An 18,979-nucleotide genomic window follows, 5' to 3' on the forward strand; every position below is an offset into this window, starting at 1 on the left:
TAGTGTTAGCTCTCCAACTTTGTTCATTTTCAAAGTTGGTTAGGCTATTTTATATTTTAGGTTCTTTGGTTTTCATATGAATTGTAGAAATCAGTTTGTCAATTTCTACAAAAATTAGATTTTGAGTGGGATTGCATTTAAAGTCTTTTAAGTTAAATTCAATTAAATTTGGAGAGAATTTGAATCTTAATATTGTACCACTCATCTATTTACACAGCGTATCTTTCCATTTATTTACATATTCTTTAATTCCTCTCAGCAGTCTTAAGTTTTAAGTCTTTCCCATTTCTTTTCAGATTTAACCCATTTCATATTTTTATGCTATTTTAAGTTGCAATATCTTAAAATTTTAATTTTTGAGTATTAATTGAAGGATATAAAACTTCAATTTATATTTTTATACTGATTTTACATCCTACTACCCTTGCTACAATCACTAATTTTAGTGGCTTCTTTGTACAGTCTACTGATTTTTCTACATAGATGACAATGTCATTTCCAAATACAGACAGCTTTGTTTCTTCCTGTCTGTACAAATAACTTTTCCTTTCCTTGCTTGACTGTAAAAGAAAGAAACTCCAATACAATGTTGAAGAGAAGTGATTGGAGAGGAGATCCTTATCTTGTCCGTGATCATTTAGGGAAAGCATTTAGCATTTTACCATTAAGTATTTCCTAGATAACTTTCATCAGGCTCACAAAGTTCTATTTTCTACTAGTACCGTGTTGTTTTTCTTTTTGAAAAATCAGGAACAGATAATGGATTTTTCAAATGTTTTTTTCTGTATCTACTGATACGATGATGTATTTTTCCTTTTTTGTTTTGTTAATATGATGAATTATATTGCTTGACTTTAGAATATTACTCTAGCCCTGAATTCCTGGGATAAATCCAACTTATTCAAAATTTATTAACTTTTTAATATATTATTGGGTTTCAATATATTATAATGTCTTTTGTTTGGTATCAAGTAATTCTGATCCCATATTATGAGTTGGAAACTATTTCTCTTCAATATTCTGGAAGAGTTTGTTCAGGATTATTTCATTAAATGTTTATGAGAATTTATCAGTGAAAAAGCTGTTCAATCCTGAAGTTTTCTTTGTGGGAAGTGTTTTAGCCACAAAATCAATTTCTTCATACTTATAGGCTATTCAGATTATCTATCACTTCTTTTTTTGTTGTTGTTGTTGCTTCTGGAGCAAGTTTTAGTAGTATGTGTCTTTCAAAGAACTTGTCCATTTTACCTTAATAAGCATAAAGTTGTTCACATTATTTCCTTATAGTACTTTTAATGTCTATTGACTTTATTGTGTTGTCTCCTAATTCCTGATATTGGTAGGTCGTATTCTTTTTTTTCCCCTGATCAGTCTTGTTTCAGACTTATCAATTTCATTGATCATCTCAAAGAACCAGCTTATGGTTTCAATGATCTTCTATACTGTTGTTACTATTTTACTGATTTCTGCTTTGATCTTTATCATTTTTTTTAAGATTATTTTTTTTTTAAGTAATCTCTACATCCAACATGGGGCTTAAATTCACAACCCTGAGATCAAAGTTGCATACTCCACCAAGCCAGCCAGGTGTCCCTATCATTTTCTTTCTTCTGCTGGAACTTAATTCCCTCCTCTTAGTTTCCTAAAGTGGAAGGTGAAGTCAATAATCTGACACTTTTCTTCTTTTCTAATACAGGTATCCCCAGCATTTCAAAAGTTTGCATTATACCCCTTGACTGCTATGAAATACCTACATTAGTACTTGTTTTTTGCTAAGTAAAAGAAACTTGAAGGTTGCTGCTTTTACCAAAAAAAAAAAAAAAAAGGTGGGGGTGGGGGTGGGGGTGGGGGAAGCATTTGTTTTGCAGCAAGCTGTTATAGAGGCAGTGCACATCCCAAAAAGCCAGAGTGGCACCAAGAAGCTCCTTCCCTGGAAACTGCACTCAGTATTTCAGCATCAAGCTGCCATCACTTTGAACTGTCTGTGAGCATCTGTGCCGTACCTCAATTTATTCTGTGCAACCTTTAGCAAGATATGTCCTAAGTTATCAGAAAAACCTGGGAGGTTATTTTTGGGGTCTTAAATGCACAACATTTTTTCCCACATAAATTAACGGTAATTGTTTCTTTGCTTTATACCTTTGCTTAGGAAAGGTTTTATATGACTGCTTTACTTTTAGATAGTAGGGGAAACCTATGTTGGTATTAAGTGGTACAAATTTTCCCATTAAGTACTGCTTTAATTTAGATTCATCCCAGATATTGGGATATGGTGTTTTAATTTCCATTTATTTAAAAACACCTTCTAAGTTAATTTTTTTTCTTGGTCCTTTGGGTTAGACATGCACTATTTTCCCCACATTTGGGGATTTTTCAGAGGTCTTCTTGGTATTAATTTCTAGTTTAATTCCATTGAAGTTAGAGAACATACTTTATATGACTTATGTCCTTTTACGTTTATTGAAACCTATTTTATGGCCCCAAATGGCCTCTCTAGGTAAATGTTCACTTGCATTTGAAAATAATGTGCATTCTGGTCTTTGGTAGAGTGTTCTAAAAATTTCAATCAAGTTGGTTGATACTGTTCAAATCTTCTGTAGTTATAATTTTTACCTACTTATTCTACCAATTATCAAGAAAGGGGTTTAGACATCTTCCACTTTACCTGTAGTTTTGTCAACTTCACCTTTCAAATCTATCAATTTTTTCTTTGTATCTTTAATCTCTGCTGTTAGGTCAATAAACATGTTTTCCTGAACGGATTCTTTATTATGAAATAACCATCACTGGGAATATTCTTTTTTCTGAAACTTACTTTTTCTGATATTAATATAGGTATTCCAGCTTTCTTTTTACTAGGGATAGCATAGTGTATCTTTTTTCATCCTTTCACTTTTAATCTATTTGTGTGTTTTTATATAATTTTTATTTATTTCTTTGAGAGAGAGAGCGCATGCACACAAGTTGGGGACAGGGAAAGAGAGAATCTTAAGCAGGCTCCACAACCAGCATGGAGTCAGACCTGGGGCTCAATCCCACGATGCTGGGATCACGACCTTATCTGAAACCAGAGTTGAATGTTCAACCAACTGAGCCACCCAGGAACCCGTTTTTGTATTTAAGGTACATTTCTGGAAGACTGCATGTATTGGTTCCTACTTTTTCATCCAACCTGTCAAGCTGTTCCTTGTAACTGAGGGTTTCTAGCCATTTGTACCTAATACAGTATAGGTTTACATCTGTTATTTGGTGACTACTTGTTCCATTGTCCTTTACTTGCCTTTTTCTTTTTAATGCCTTACTTTGGAGTAAGTATTGCTTTATGATTTTTTACTGCCTATCTTGGCTTATTAGCTATAACTCCTTGTCTTGTTATTTTATTGATTGCATTAGGGTTCATAGCATATATCTTCAACAGAGTCTAACTTCAAGTGATATACTACCAACCTTAATTGATATACTACTTCATGTACAGGTTTCTCCCACTATCAGAAACTAGAGTGTTCTTATGAAACTTTTTATAAGCTAAAATGGCATAAAGAGAAGAAGCAATTACCATTTTGTAGAAGTGAAAACTGTCTTTGAATTTCTTTTGGTTAGCAAAAACAGGTACTAATGTACATCTTTCGTAAAAGCAAAGAGGCATAAAGCAAACTTTCAGATAGCCTGAAACCTATTTATAGTGTAAGAGTTTATAACAGACTTCCATTCCTTTCCTCCCAGCCTTTATGTTATTGTTGTAATACGTTTTACTAATACATATGTTACAAACCCTCAAATACATTTTATTTTTGTATAAACAAATGTTATTATATTACATATATCATTATAATGCGAAAAATAATCTTTTATAGTTACTTCTATGATTACTATTTCTGATATTCTTCAATACTTGGTGTAGATCTTCTTTCCTCTGGTTGAAGGACTTCCTTAAACATTTCTTGTACTGTGTGTGGGTCTGCTGATGATTTCTGAAAAAGCATTTTGTCTTTGTTTTTGAAACATATTTCCACTGGGTATAAAATTCTAGGTTTGACAGTTGTTTTCTTTCAGTGTTTTAAGGATGTTGTCTTCGTATTGTTTCTGATGAGAAAGTTACTGTCATTCTTATCTTCATTCCTGTGTGTAACATCTTTTTTCCTCTGGTTGCCTTTAAGATTTTCTCTTTATCACTCGCTTTAATAAAAAAAAATGTTTATTTTTGACAGAGAGAGAGAGAAAGAGAGAGAGAGAGAGAGAAAGAGAGAAAGAGAGAGAGAGGGAACAAGAACATGAACAGGGGAGGGGCAGAGAGAGAGGGAGACACAGAATCCAAAGCAGGCTCCAGGCTCTGAGCTGTCAGCACACAGCCCAATGTGGGGCATGAACCCACAAGCCGTAAGATCATGACCTGAGCCAAAGTCAGAAACTTAACTGACTGAGCCACCCAGGCATCCCTCTAATGCTTTGATCTCAATGTAACTTGGTGTCATATTTTACTGTCCTTGGAGTTTGATGAGAATTTTGAATTTGTAAGATTATTATAATATTCAATGAATTTGGAAAATTTTTAGACATGGTTTCTTCAAATATTTTCTTCTAACTCTACTACTTCCTTTATATACTCTAATTATGCCTATATCAGCTCTACAGTTCACTGAGGTGTTTTTCTTTCTTTATTCCTTTTGTTTCATTTTGGATGGTTTCCACTGCTATGTCTTCAAGTTCATTAATCTGCAATGTTAATCTGCTATGAATCCTATCTAGTGTATTTTTCATATTGAGTTTGTAGTTTTCATATCTAGAAGTTCACTCTGGGATTTGTATCATATAGGTCTCTATTAAACTTTTTTAAAACATGGAATACAGTTAATATCCTAACTATCCCATAACTCTCCTGATGTCCTTGTCTATTAATTCTAACATATATGTCAGTCTTCATCCATTGATTCCTCTCATTATTGGTCCTGTTTTCCTCCATGTTTGCATGCCAGGTACTTGTATGAATTTTATCTTGTTGGGTGCCAGGTATTTGTGCATTCCTAAAAATATTTTTGAGTTTTCTTCTGTTTAGAGATTTTCAGGTTCCATATGCAAATCATATGCAACCAATGATTTAGTGAAATTAGTATCATATTGGTAATACTTCTGACCAAAACTAAAAGAGCAGTAACATTTTATAAAACCAAGTCACCTGTAATCTGCAGTATATTCTATAGCATAGTTATGATTGTAGATCCTACCTGAACATCTTTAGTAGAAACTGTAAGATATTATCACTTTGTATTATTATTAAAGGAAGACGAAAAAAAGAAATCAAAGATGCTATGATAGCACAGGTGGGATTTTCTCATCCCTTTAAAATCAGATCAAAACACGACCATTTCTGCCATACTTCCTACTTTGTATAACTTACCATAAAGATTTTTAAGATAAAGATATGTTCAAAAACCAGAGCAGTTACTTGTAAATAATTTGATCCTTTTGGGTTGTGCTTTTGTTTGGAAGGTCCAGAATGTGTTCTAGTGCTAATTATCCCCCCACTACTGAGATGAAACCTTACTGAGTTCTGTTACTCATGAGGTTTTCCACCTGGCTGTTGGCAGTCAGGCAATATTATTGGCTCTGTGTGAACTTCTGATACTGTTCCTTTTCATTGTTTTGGATTATTGTTTTCGCAGACATTGAGTAGTTTCTTCACATGTATATGCCAATCAGTACTCTACCAAATACTTGAAGGAGACTCTGATTTCTGGGGCTCTCTCTGCATGTAGCTCTTTTCTTTGGTGTTCTGTCTTATGAACTCCAGCTATTTTGTTCTCCCCAGACTCTCACCTCTACCTTTTCAACTCAGCCTGGCTAGGATACCCCTCCCTGTGCCACAGTCTGGAAACCCTCTCAATGCTAGGAGTTAAAGTAATTATTAGGTTCACCCTATTAATTCCTTTCTCTTAGGGCTCACTTTTCTTTCACTGACTTAAGTCCAGTTTCCTGAAAACTGTTGTTTTATGTTTTTCCTGGTGTTTGTTTTCTTCAAGTGGTAGGGTAAATCCATTTCAATTATTCCATTTCAATCATAAGTGGAAGTAAAGTCTTGATGGTTTTCATTAGTTTTTAAAATACTTTTTTTTAATCTATTTGGTACCAGTGCCCAACGCCAAAATTTTATTACTTCACTTGGATTACTATAGTTGCTTCCTCTAATTGCCTTCTTTGTCTAGAGTTTTGTCCCCCTTAAATTCTTCCTCCACATAGTGACCTGAGTAATGTAAGTGAAAGACACTTATTTTAATCCACTTTAAAAATCTGTTAATAGTCCCATTTCCTATAGGATAAGATTAAATTTCCTTAACACAACATATAAGCTCTTCATGACTTAAGTCTGCAGAACTTGTTAGTCACCTCCACATGCCAAACTGTAGATGCCAGCAATGATGAATTGTACCTACTTTTCATCCATATCATGTTATTTCTTTGTGCATTTGCTTACGTTATTACCTCTGCCTTTCTCTTCTTCCTCTCCAGCTAATTTTTCATTCTTAAAGTTTCTCCTCAGGTGTTACCATATTGAGGAAGTATCACCCCTTGGTTTTGGTTAGGAGCCTAACACTTGTGCACACCTTTATAACTGTAACTTAATATGCTATAATATAATCATGTCTGTGGGTTGGTCTCCTGCTATCCTGTAAGCTATCTGAAAGCAAATTTTTTATCTTAATCAACTTTGGGAACCCAATGACAGACACATAGTTGACACTTTAGACATTTAATAAATCCATACTGAACTGGAAGAATCAATTATTATAAGTGTGTATAGTTCTTTTTCCATTTTAATCTGGAAAAACTGTCTATCAGTTCTTTTATGCCATTCTAAGAAAAGCACCTGGCATAATGGTAAGCTTGCAGTTCGCTAAATAAATATATGATTAAGCATTTTTTTATTGTAGTCTCAATATTTTTGTTCAGATAGCACCATAAATATTTCTTCTCTAAGCCTGAGATTTGTCTACAAACTTCTTAAGCTCTGAGATACCAATTCAATAATTAATTTCCAGTCTTTTATGGTATTTTATATTCTTTTTTTCTGAAAGACAATGGTAGTAACAGAGTTCTTGAAGTATCATGTACAAATCATAAGTAATTGACGATTTCAGCAAAATTGGAATAAAACTGGTAATGCTTCTGTACCAAAAGTTAAAAATTATAAATACTTTAATAAATACTTTGTAAAACCAAATCACCTGTTGATTTGTAGTATGTTCTGTAGCATAGTCATGACTGTAGATCCTATTTGAAGGTTGTCAGTTTGCAGTAAGTGTAAGAAATGATCACTTTGTAGTACTAAAAGAAGAGAAAAAAATTAAAACAAAGATTCTATGAAACAATCGAGATTCATTTATTTTCAAAATCAAATCCAAGCATGACCATTTCTACTAAAATACCTGCCTTTGTATACTTTACAATAAAGAAGATTTTAAGATGGGCAGTTTCAGTAACCATAAAAAAGTGATTCCATTTTATGAAAGTTATAAACAGAAAGCATCCACAAATACTACCCTAAGACTCTACTGTTATCTCCCATTAAATGAGAAATAAAACAAAACATATCCTAAATTCGAATCTTTCTAGCAATAAATTTCAGTGAATAAAATCAAATTTCCTGTGAAGAAAAGAGAATATGAAGGAATGGAAATGGTACATATGACTGTAAACAGTGGCTTACATCCTTAAAACAATTATATAATATACATGTTTGCTAACATTTTGTCTTAAATAATAATGAAATTATCATTTACAAAACAACGTTTGTTTTTATTGCTTTATAATTTTTAGGTTCTGAGAAGTCAGTTTTGAAGACCTGACACTGGATGCTTCTATAAGTTGCTTAACCTCTCAGAACTCCCATTTCTTCAACTGTAAAACAAGAATAGCTCTCTCATAGACTACTGCTGAATGTCCTACAACCTACCCTACTGAATAGGTTCCCAGTAAATGTCAGTTTCTACTCCCTTCTCCATTAACTGATCAGAATTACAATTAAAGTGGGATCAGGTGTGCAGGCAAGGCAATTCTGTGAATACTATCCTAGCTTCCACAAAACAACTTTACTCTTTGCCTCTTCTTTCTCCTGAAAGAATATACTGATTTCTTTCACATACTAATTACTGTTTTTTCCATTTACAAAGTCCAATATTTCAATATTTTACTAAACATCAATTTTTTTAACATTTAGCAACTTCAAAAAAAATTCCACTATTAAATATTTCTATAGCTTCTTATTTTCTATTACTTCAACAGTAAAAGACTTCTTTTTTATAACTGGAATAAGTATATTATTTCCTTTTTGTCTACTTAAAGATGTTTTATTAGTAACTCTTTTTAATTAATTAATTTGAGAGAGAGAGAGAGAGAGGGTGTGAGTGAGGGGGAGACAGAGAGAGAGAAGCAGGACTCAGCTGAAGTGGGGCTTGTGCTCACCCAAAGCAGGGCTCCAGCTCACTCAAAGTAGGGCTAGAACTGTGAGATCATGACCTGAGCCAAAGTCAGATGCTTAACTGACTATGCCTTGCCCTTAGTAACTCTTTGTAATTCTGAATTCACTGAACTCGTGATATGCAGTGTGTGTGTGTGTGTGTGTGTGTGTGTGTGTGTGTGTGAGCTTATCTTTTTTCTATACCGGAAAAAGTTATGCTAAAATAATTTTAGTCATTCCATCTTATTTTTACACTGTTTTATATTATTAAAGAATTTATTTTTGGAGCCTCTGTTCTGTTTTTCAAGTGTAGTTGTTTTTATTGAGTGTGAGATAACTATTTGGTCCCCCAAACAAAAATACTTGTGCCCATTTAATTAACCTTCTTACAATGAATGCTTCAAACCTTCACAAGAGTAGAGAGAATAAATCATGATTCTACATGCATTCAACTTTAACAATGATCAACTTATGACCAATCATCTTTCACCAAGCCTATCCACTTCCAGCCTCCCATTTTATTTTGAAGCTAATCCAATACATCAATTATTTTATCCACAAATACTTCAAGATATACTCCCAAAAGATATGATTAAAAAATAAAACATAACCATATCTAAACTGAATAATGTTTTTTTTTCTTTTTAATGTTTATTCATTTTTGAGACAGAGACAGAGCATGAGCAGGGGAGGGGCAGAGAGGGAGACACAGAATCTGAAACAGGCTCCAGGCTCCAAGCGGGGCTCATGAGATCATGACCTGACCATGAAATCATGATCAAGACCTGAGCCGAAGTCGGACGCCCAACCGATGGAGCCACCCAGAAGCCCTGAATAATGATTTAATTTTATCAGATATCCAGTCAGTGCTCCAATTTCCAATTATTTTGTGCATTTTTAAAGTTTGTTTGAATCAAGATATAAATAAATTCCACAATTACAAATGTTATACATAGTAACTGGTTATCTTTCAAATTTCTTTTAAACTATGGATTCTTTTTTTTCTTACAATTTATTTGTTGACAAAACTATATCAATTGTCTTAGGAGGTTCCCATAGTCTAGATTTGTTAACTGCATTCCTGGGGTGTAATTTAGTGTTTCTCTGACCTTCTATAAATGGGTCATTGGAGCTAGAGAATCAAAATGATTCAGGTTTGAATTTTTGACATCTACATTTCATATGTGAGGTTATGCTGAGCCATTAGGAGGTACTTCTCAAATTTTGACACTGATGGATGATTAATTCCTAAATCTGTTCACTTACTAACAGTTGTACAATGGCAGTATCTATCTTACCTTTTTCACCTATTGGAATAGTTTTATAAAGAGAAATTTGTCCTCATGAAGACATAAGAAAAAGCAAGAGAAACTCTGGATTCTTCATTTACCAGTTTCCAAAATGAATTGGTTCCCTAGTAGACTTTAATGGTAATTTTTTAAATAGTTGATATATTTTTATCCTCAGTAGTTATTATCCTTATTACTGTTCTAATTTCCCATTTTTGGCTAATAGAAGCCTCCTTATTTTGGCTCCTGAATCCTTTTCACAGAATCCCAATAAATTGTGTGTGTGTGTGTGTGTGTGTGTGTGTGTGTGTGTGTGTTTATTAACTTGTTTTATTTTTTATAATCCCAATAAATTTTGCTTGCTTCCTTTCTATCTGGTATACAAAATACTTCAGGCTTACCTTGCGTATTTTCTGTCTCAGACCTTTAGCCTGCCATTTCTATAAGAGCTGATTCTTTTTAGAGAGAAAGGTTATAGGAGACCCCAATTTTGTACCCATTTATTTTTTTTGTATATGAATCTCACAACCATGTAATTTAGTTTTAATACAAACTTTATTGATATTTTAAATCTACAGAATAACCTGAGGAACAGTCACATTTGTTGTCATTACTATTTCTGGAAGAAAAAAACAGCATATTTTAAAAGTTATTCAAGTATTCTCTCTTGCTATCTCTCATTTTACTAGGCCTTTTACCACCCATTATAGTATAGTAAAACTAAGTACTTTATATTTTTGGTAAAACAGTTGTTTAAATTGAGAACTTTATATTTGTTTCATAATGGGAAATTAATAGATAATGCTTTAAAAGAAAAGGAAGTAACGAAGTATTTAAAAAAAAAAGAGAGAGAGAGTGGGAGAGAGACTATTCATCAGGGTTTCAGGGGACCTGGTTTCTGGGTCTACTTAGTTTCAAAAGGATATAACCACCCAAAGTATTAGTTGCAATAATTGTTGCAATAATTAGTTGCTGCCTTTGGAAAATGGGAAATGAAGTGAGGCACAAGGGCCAGGGTTTGTTTTTAACAATCCTTATAGAACTATTTGATTCTTTATGTGCATGCATAATATTCTGAAAAAATTAAATTAAAATAAAAATTCAATTCTATTTTCACCTTCTAAAAAAAGTGTTCTTATATTTTTCTTATAGTTACATTTATCTTAGATTAAATCTTTCAAAAGGATAGAATGTTGCCACAATTATCATTAAAGATTACTTCCCCAGTCTTAAGAAAACATAAAACACATGTTTATATTTCTCAAGTGTAGAAATATCCTATAAAATAACTATCAAGTTCAGTAAAATGTCAATATATAAAAGCTTACTCCTACATGAATAGTTAGGCTATGAATTAAATCATTTATGCTCTGTACATAGGGATTTCTCTCACACTAAATCTAAAATATAGATGCAATCTTTGGAGCTTAGAAAAAACTTTTTCCCTAAGTTGTTAAAATTATCATCCAAAGAAGACTTCCAGATGGCCAACCGACACATGAAAAAATGCTCAACATCACTCATCATGAGGGAAATACAAATCAAAACCACAATGAGATACCACCTCACACCTGTCAGAATGGCTAACATTAACAACTCAGGCAACAACGGATGTTGGCGAGGATGCAGAAAAAGAGGATCTCTTTTGCACTGCTGGTGGGAATGCAAATTGGTGCAGCCACTCTGGAAAACAGTATGGAGGTTCCTCAAAAAATTAAAAATAGAACTACCCTATGACCCAGCAATTGCACTAGTAGGTATTTATCCAAGGGATACAGGTGTGCTGTTTTGAAGGGGCACGTGCACCCCAATGTTTACAGCAGTTCTATCAACAATAGCCAAAGTAGGGAAAGGGCCCAGATGTCCATCGATGGATGAATGGATAAAGAAGATGTGGTATATATATATACACAAGTATACTTGCTGAGTATTACTCGGCAATCAAAAAGCATGAAATCTTGTCATTTGCAGTTTTGTGGATGGAACTAGAGGGTATTATGCTAAGCAAAATTAGTCAGAGAAAGATAAATAGCATACGACTTCACTAATTTGAGGACTTGAAGATACAAAACAGAGGAACATAAGGGAAGAGAAGCAAAAATAATATAGAAACAGAGAAGCAGACAAAATATAAGAGACTCTTAAATATGGAGAACAAACAGAGGGTTATTGGAGGGGTTGTGGGGGGGATGGGCTAAATGGGTAAAGGGCATTAAGGAATCTATTCCTGAAATCATTGTTGCACTATATGCTAACTAACTTGGATGTAAATTAAAAAATAAAACTTTAAAAAAATTTAAAAATTATCATTAATCCTTATCTTTGATTTGCTAAATAGTAAGAGCTAAGAAAAAATTATATTTAAATAATATTTAAGCAATTTTCTCCTTAATATTCACATCGTCAATGTTGACTATTTAAAACTGGAATGTACAGATGGGCTTCTATTTTTTTGTTGTGTGTGGTTATTTCAACGTAGTTTCATTTAACTGTGGTTATCTGTATAGTTAATGAGATATTTATTTTTAGAAAAAAAAAGCTGTTAGCAGGTACTTTACAATGATTATCAGTTACCTTAAAAATCTTTTCTCTTACCATTTTGGATGAGTTGAACATGGCCTCCCAAAAGCCAGAAGAGAGAATCAGTCACAATTTGGAAAAAGCGTAGTAATTCATCTTTTTCTTCACCCTTAATACACATAACACACACACAAACCCAATTACTTTTCTGTAATTGCTTTATTTTAAAAAAAAAAAAAAAAAGAAGAGAAACTTCTCTCGGGGGGAATCAAGAGAACCTGGTTGCTGGATCTTACTTAGTTATTTATTATCTTGTAGCCTTTAGTTTCTTAATTTATAAAACTTGTGTTACAGGCTGGTGATACCTACCTACTCTACTTACTAGAGAAATGGTTGTTACCCAGAGGTCAAATGAGACAATATATAAACTGTATAAGAACTACAAGTTGATATATTAGGATTTCTCAACACTGGCTATGCATCAGAATCACTGTGGAGCTTTTTTAAAAATTAAATATAGTATATCCATGTACAGGCTTTAACCCAAACAATTTGAATCTCCAAAGTCAAAGTCTGAACATCTGTGTTTTTACAAAGTTAGGTGGCTGATTTGATTATGCAGTTAGGTTTGAAAATCACTGTTATATGCAAATGTAGATGTCAGCATGTAAAGCATTATTATTAGCACATTTCAGTTGCAGCTTCTAATCTATAACTCCATGAGAGCAGAGACCAAGTTACTTGGCTCTCCATTAGACACTCAGTGTCTAAAACAGTTCCAAACATAGTAAGTGTTCAATCAGTATTTATTCTACAAATAAACGACAATTTTTTCTGATTCTTCCTTTCTGGAAAATAGGGTGATTAGTAGATTAGAATATATGTCATAATAGCAAATAAGAAACAGATTTTGTTCACAATTCTGTCATTTACTGGCCATGTAACTTCAGTGGAAAGTTGTATAAAGGCCACTAATTTTACCCAGGTCTTAAACATTTGAACTCTAGCACAAAAGTAATGATCACAACAGCAAAGGCATTATGATTGCAATGATTATTATAATAATAAAAGCATGTTCTTCCTATTACTTTAGCACAGGGTTGGGTAGGTGCTTAAATAGACATGTGCTAACTTAAATACAACAACAATCAAAAAAACCAAAATCTAAAAAAGAAAGAAATGTCGCATTAGGTCAAGAAATACTTTAGTCCAGTAAAGTGCCTTTGCCAGTTTCACCAAAAGACACAGCAGAAAGAGCGTGGTAATCTTCATTGTTGTCAATCTCAAAGAATAGTGCAGAGCCCTTAGACTTCCTTTTTTCCTTAAAAAACCCATTAGATAATGCCACCCATAAATTCATGGCTTCTGACACTGGTTAACAAAATTCACCCTAAGTCACTTCAAAATTTTGGGGTAGGTATTTTTCTTATGGCAATATGTAAATGTATGTGTACGTGTGTATATTTTAACCAGTCTGCAGTTTAGGCCAGATCATTCTGTGTACGTCCCACCATGTGATCTACTACCTATATGTCAGCTAATTAAAAAAAAATTTTTTTTTAATGTGTTTGGTTCTTTAGACAATGAGTTTGGCTTTTTTTTTTTTTAATGTTTATTTATTTTTTAGAAAGAGCACACATGTGAGCACATGAGCAGGGGAGGGGCAGAGAGAGGGAGACAGAGGATCCAAGCAGGCTTCACATTGTTAGTGCAGAGCCCAAGGCACATCTCAAACTCACCAGTGAACCGTGACATGAACCAAAGTTGGATGCTTAACTGACTGAGCCACCCAGGTGCCCCCAATATTTTTTTGATTGGGAAACACTTAGGTAGATAAAACTTATAAATTCAGTTTTCTTGTAATCTTTTTTTTTATTATTTGAGAAAGAGAGAGAGAGAATCTTAAGCAGGCTCCACACTCAGCACAGAGTCTGACATGGGGCTCGATCCCACCATCCTGGGAACATGACCTGAGCCAAAATTAAGAGTTGGATGCTTAACCGACTAAGCCACCCAGACACCCCTGTAATCTCCTTTTTATCTATTTTCATTTTGTTCTGTGGTAAAGTGGCCCTCTTTTGCTGTAGTTTACCCCCTTTAATGTATTACTGAAGGAGTTTTCGTTTCTATACAAATACCATAATAAAGAATAGGAAAGTATTACGAAAAGTTTTAAAGGACTATATAAATGAAAAGACCGTAATTACTATTGCCCCTAATATTAAATAAAAATACTCTCAAGAAAACATAAAGCTGTCTTAATGGTCTGAGCTATTCATGAGATAGAAATTATTTTACAGGGACGCCTAGGTGGCTCAGTCGGTTAAGAGTCTGACTTTAGCTCAGGTCATGATCTCACAGTTTGTGAGTTTGAGCCTCCCCATCGGGCTCTGTGCTGACAGCTCAGAGCCTGGAGCCTATTTCAGGTTCTGTGTCTCCCTCTCTTTCTGCTCCTCCCCCACTCACACTCTGTCTCTCCTTCAAAAATAAACAAACCTTAAAAAAATTTAAAAGAAGGGGCGCCTGGGTGGCTCAGTTGGTTAAGCGGCCGACTTCGGCTCAGGTCATGATCTCGCGGTCCATGAGTTCAAGCCCCGCGTCTGGCTCTGTGCTGACAGCTCAGAGCCTGGAGCCTGTTTCAGATTCTGTGTCTTCCTCTCTCTGACCCTCCCCTGTTCATGCTCTGTGTCTCCCTATCTCAAAAATAAATAAAACGTTAAAAAAATTTTTTAAAAATTTAAAAGAAAAAAGAAATCATTTTACAAAGGAGAAAACTGGTAACAGTGAAATCAAGTCATCTGCCCAAGAACCCATAGTTAATTTGTAGCACAGCCAGGAAAAGAAATCAAGTCTAACACAAATTCCCATAGTTTGTGCTGCTTTAACTGACTTGAATTAAGTCTAGAAATATATAAAATTTATTTATTGCTACCAACCTCAAAATGCCAATGGGGATGCTGGAAGAATTTGTGACCTATTACATAGAAAGCCTATATACTCTACTACTAAGTTAAATTCTCTGTCAACAATACTTTAAAACAAAATTTTTTTAATGTTTACTTATTTTTGAGAGACACACACACACAGTATAGGCAGGAGAGGGGCAGAGAGAGAGGGAGACACAGAATCCAAAGCCGGATCCAGGTTCTGAGCTGAGAGCACAGAGCCCAACATGGGGCTCGAACTCACAAACTGCGAGATTATGACCTGAGCCAAAGTTGGATGCTTAACCAACTGAACCACCAAGGTGCCCCTGTCAACAATACTTCTTATACTCAAACTACTATCTCATCCATATTGTATGTCTCATTCAATTTCATTCATAATTTTTTAATTTGTTGTTTTTTAAATTAAAAATAGAGCTGTCTTATGTTTCCTAAAGAAATATCTAAATATCTTGCCGACTTTATTAGCCTAGGTGTTAAGTATAAGACTATGTCTATTCTTTATACTTAAAGCACCTCAAATGAAATTTAATATCCCATGATGACCTAGTTATTTTTCTTCATAACTCCCAAAAGTTGTTAATCTGTTCAAAATTTAATATAGCAGTAGGCCAAATGTACGTATAGCCAAGAAATATTACAAGATAAAGAAGTTTCAGCTGTGTACACTTACAACTTCTTTAAGTATTATAACTAAATTGATCTGATATTCACAGAACATTCCACACAACAAACAGAGTTCACATTCAATATACAGGCAGTCCTTACTTTTTGCATGGTACCATGTTAAATGAAACTTGTGCCATATCAAAATCTTTACATGTTTCTGATATGCATGAGTTTCAATCAAGATAGCACTGTGCAAAGCAAGGACTGCTTGTAATGAAACATTCACCAAGATAAAAGGGCCATAAAACAAGTCCAAAAAAATTTCAAAGGATTGAAATGATACAGAGTATGTTATCTGACCACAATAGAATTAAAGTAGAAATTAGTAACAATAAAATATCAAGAAAATTCACTCATATGTGGAATTTAAAAATAAAACAATCATGGAGGGAAAGAGAGGGGCAAACCAAGAAAGACTCAACTATAGAGAACAAACTGATGGTTACCAGAGGGGAGGTGGGTGGGAGGATGGGTTAAATAGGTGATGGGGATTAAGGAGTGCACTTGTGATGAGCACCAGGTGTTATATGGAAAGTTGACTCACTAAACTGTACACTTGAAACTAATATTACACTGCATGTTAACTAACTGGAATTTGAATAAAAACTTTAAAAACAGAAAATTCTCAACTATTTGGATATTAAGCAACATATTTCTAAGTAATCTGTGGGTTAAAAAAAAAATAGTACATACAGCATTTAGCATAATCCACCCAAGAAATACTTGCTGGACTTAGTAAGCCCTATGTTTGAGTTGAAATATTTTGACTACAGAAGATCTGAAAGTTCAAACAGAAAGTTCACCTTTATTGTTCTGTGCCACAGAAGCTATTAGAAAAGTGCTGGGCCACAGAACAATACTTTCCTCTACTGTTAAGTAGGTGTATTTTAGAAAGATGCTATGGAAATAAATGTCTATGCGTGCTGCTCAAAGTTGAGAAGCAAAGCAGATTCTTCAAAAAGTCATATGGTATACTTCAGCCAGCACTTTAAAATTTCACACATAGAGGCTTTTTTGGTTATAATTTCAAAAATGTTTGGATCCACTATTCTAATTGTACTTTCAGCCAAATACTGCACATGTGAAAAATAATGTGGAACATCTTCTCAAGAATTTTGGCCATTAAAATCCTGAATAAACACATATACCTTAGCTGCATTGATGAAACATGTTTGCAATCGCCTCCCCACAACCAGAAAATTTTCTGCAGCTGATGGAAGCAATTCATTGTAAAATTCCTCTGCATCTTCTCCTGGCTCCAAGCCCACACAGCAATGACTAAAATAAGAGCACAAGTCTGTGACTGTTTGTGTTAATTATAAATTTCAGTTGAATGCTAGAGCTTCTATAGACAACACTGTGCCTTAATGAGAATTTTTAGTTATCTCTTTTGTTGTCAAGCCAATAAAGAACTTTTGCTGGAAAATTAGCATTACAACTTTCTGGAGAAGTAAGTCCAGTGGTGTGAACTTTGTCTGTACTGAGAGCTAGGACTCATATGTCCTAAAAACCTACTTGTCAGCTTTTCAGGAAACAAAATACACCTGATTCACAATAAAGAGAAACAAGGCAAGTTTTCAGTGAATGAGCTATAAACACTCTAAAAGCAATACAATACCTTGGGAGTCTAATTCATGAAAAACATTTGTGTTGATACCTTTGAGACATCTGATAGCTGAAAAATACCCAGGGTAGGATTAGTCTACAAGGGACAGATGAAGAAATCAAATACTCTAATACCAATTCTACTCTCCAATAGATCTATTTTCTTAAACTGCAAAATATCTGACTACACATTCCTTATATCAGAAGAGTAAACCACAAAAACCTTGCTTTATTAGGGACACTTTACAATTTATGTTAAAGTAGATAAAGTCATTTAGAGAAATGAGTCCTCTTGAAACTTCACATAAAAGTCACTCCCTAGTTATGAAATGGGTATATTCAAAGCTCTTGATAATAAAAAGTATTGGTGTAGACTAATACTAACAAGAGTACCCAACCCAAGACTGATCTCTAATGAGTAAACACTGCTGTTAGAGGCTTTTCAACATGTGAAGATGACACTGATAAGCAATAGTGACTACATATGAGTATGCTAAAATTTAGCTGGTTAACACTCAATGTACTTTTGTTTTTGCACATCAATCCTAAAATTTATGGACAAACAGTCACATTTATCAGTTTCTCTTTTTACTTTCGTTCCCAAAAATTATTTAAGAGTACCTACTTTGATTGTGGACATTAATTTAAAAAATTATGTTTTTTGTATATGCACAAACATGGGGATTTTTTTTTTAATGTTTTTATTTATTTTTGAAGGAGAGAGACAGAGCATGAGCGGGGGAGGAGCAGAGAGGGAGACACAGAATTCGAAGCAGGCTCCAGGCTCTAAGCTGTCAGCACAGAGCCAGATGTGGGGCTCAAACCCACAAACTGAGATCATGACCTGAGCTGAAGCTGGACGCTCAACCGATTGAGCCACCCAGGCACCCCATACGTGGGGATTTCTTAAGACTTGGATTCCACCAAGATATGTGTATCTGTTAATAGTTTTTTCTAACTATACACATTGAATCCAGTCTTTATGTAGTAACAAATTAGGAATGAGCAGTTTTGAAAGGTAAGATTCCAATTAGTAATACAGGTGTTTAGTTACTTAATTAGAAAGTGGCTTAGGCACTGAGAACAACTGGTTTATTTTATTATCTCCTTTAAAAATAAAAGATTTTGATCTTCTAAATTTTATGGACAGGATTTTGGTTACCTAATGAAATATACAATTGAGATAGCTAAATCAATACAACATAAAATGACTAGCTTTTGTATCTGTTCTCCTATAGTACTTTGCTTACATCTTTCATCTTAGCACCTATTTCATTTAGCCTTGTATGATAAAGTCACATGACTGTCATCCCATGTCTACTGTAAGTTTTTCCAGTATAGAGCCAGTGCCTTAAAAATCTTCATTTCTTCATATATTCCTTAGTGAATAAAGAGTCTGTTAAGTACTTGGGACTCAGTGGTGAGCAAAAGACATGATCACCATCTTCACAGGACTTATGTAGCAAAATTTTAGATAGTGAAATATTCACAAATACAGT

General features: G+C 34.0%; 1 protein-coding gene across 10 annotated transcripts in view; it reads right to left on the reverse strand.

The window, feature by feature from the left end:
• The window catches only part of IQCB1 (IQ motif containing B1), a 64,296-nt gene that overhangs the window by 39,580 nt on the left and 5,737 nt on the right, over positions 1 to 18,979 (reverse strand). For all 10 annotated transcript variants that reach the window (XM_043594288.1, XM_043594285.1, XM_043594287.1 and 7 more), the window contains exons 5-7: positions 17,024 to 17,153; positions 12,337 to 12,430; positions 7,221 to 7,320 (exon numbers count right to left, since the gene is read on the reverse strand). In XM_043594288.1, coding sequence (XP_043450223.1) covers positions 7,221 to 7,320; positions 12,337 to 12,430; positions 17,024 to 17,153 — 324 coding nt within the window. The remainder of the gene's footprint in view (positions 1 to 7,220; positions 7,321 to 12,336; positions 12,431 to 17,023; positions 17,154 to 18,979) is intronic.

Source organism: Prionailurus bengalensis, chromosome C2 (assembly GCF_016509475.1).
Source record: "Prionailurus bengalensis isolate Pbe53 chromosome C2, Fcat_Pben_1.1_paternal_pri, whole genome shotgun sequence".
Lineage (NCBI taxonomy): Eukaryota > Metazoa > Chordata > Mammalia > Carnivora > Felidae > Prionailurus > Prionailurus bengalensis.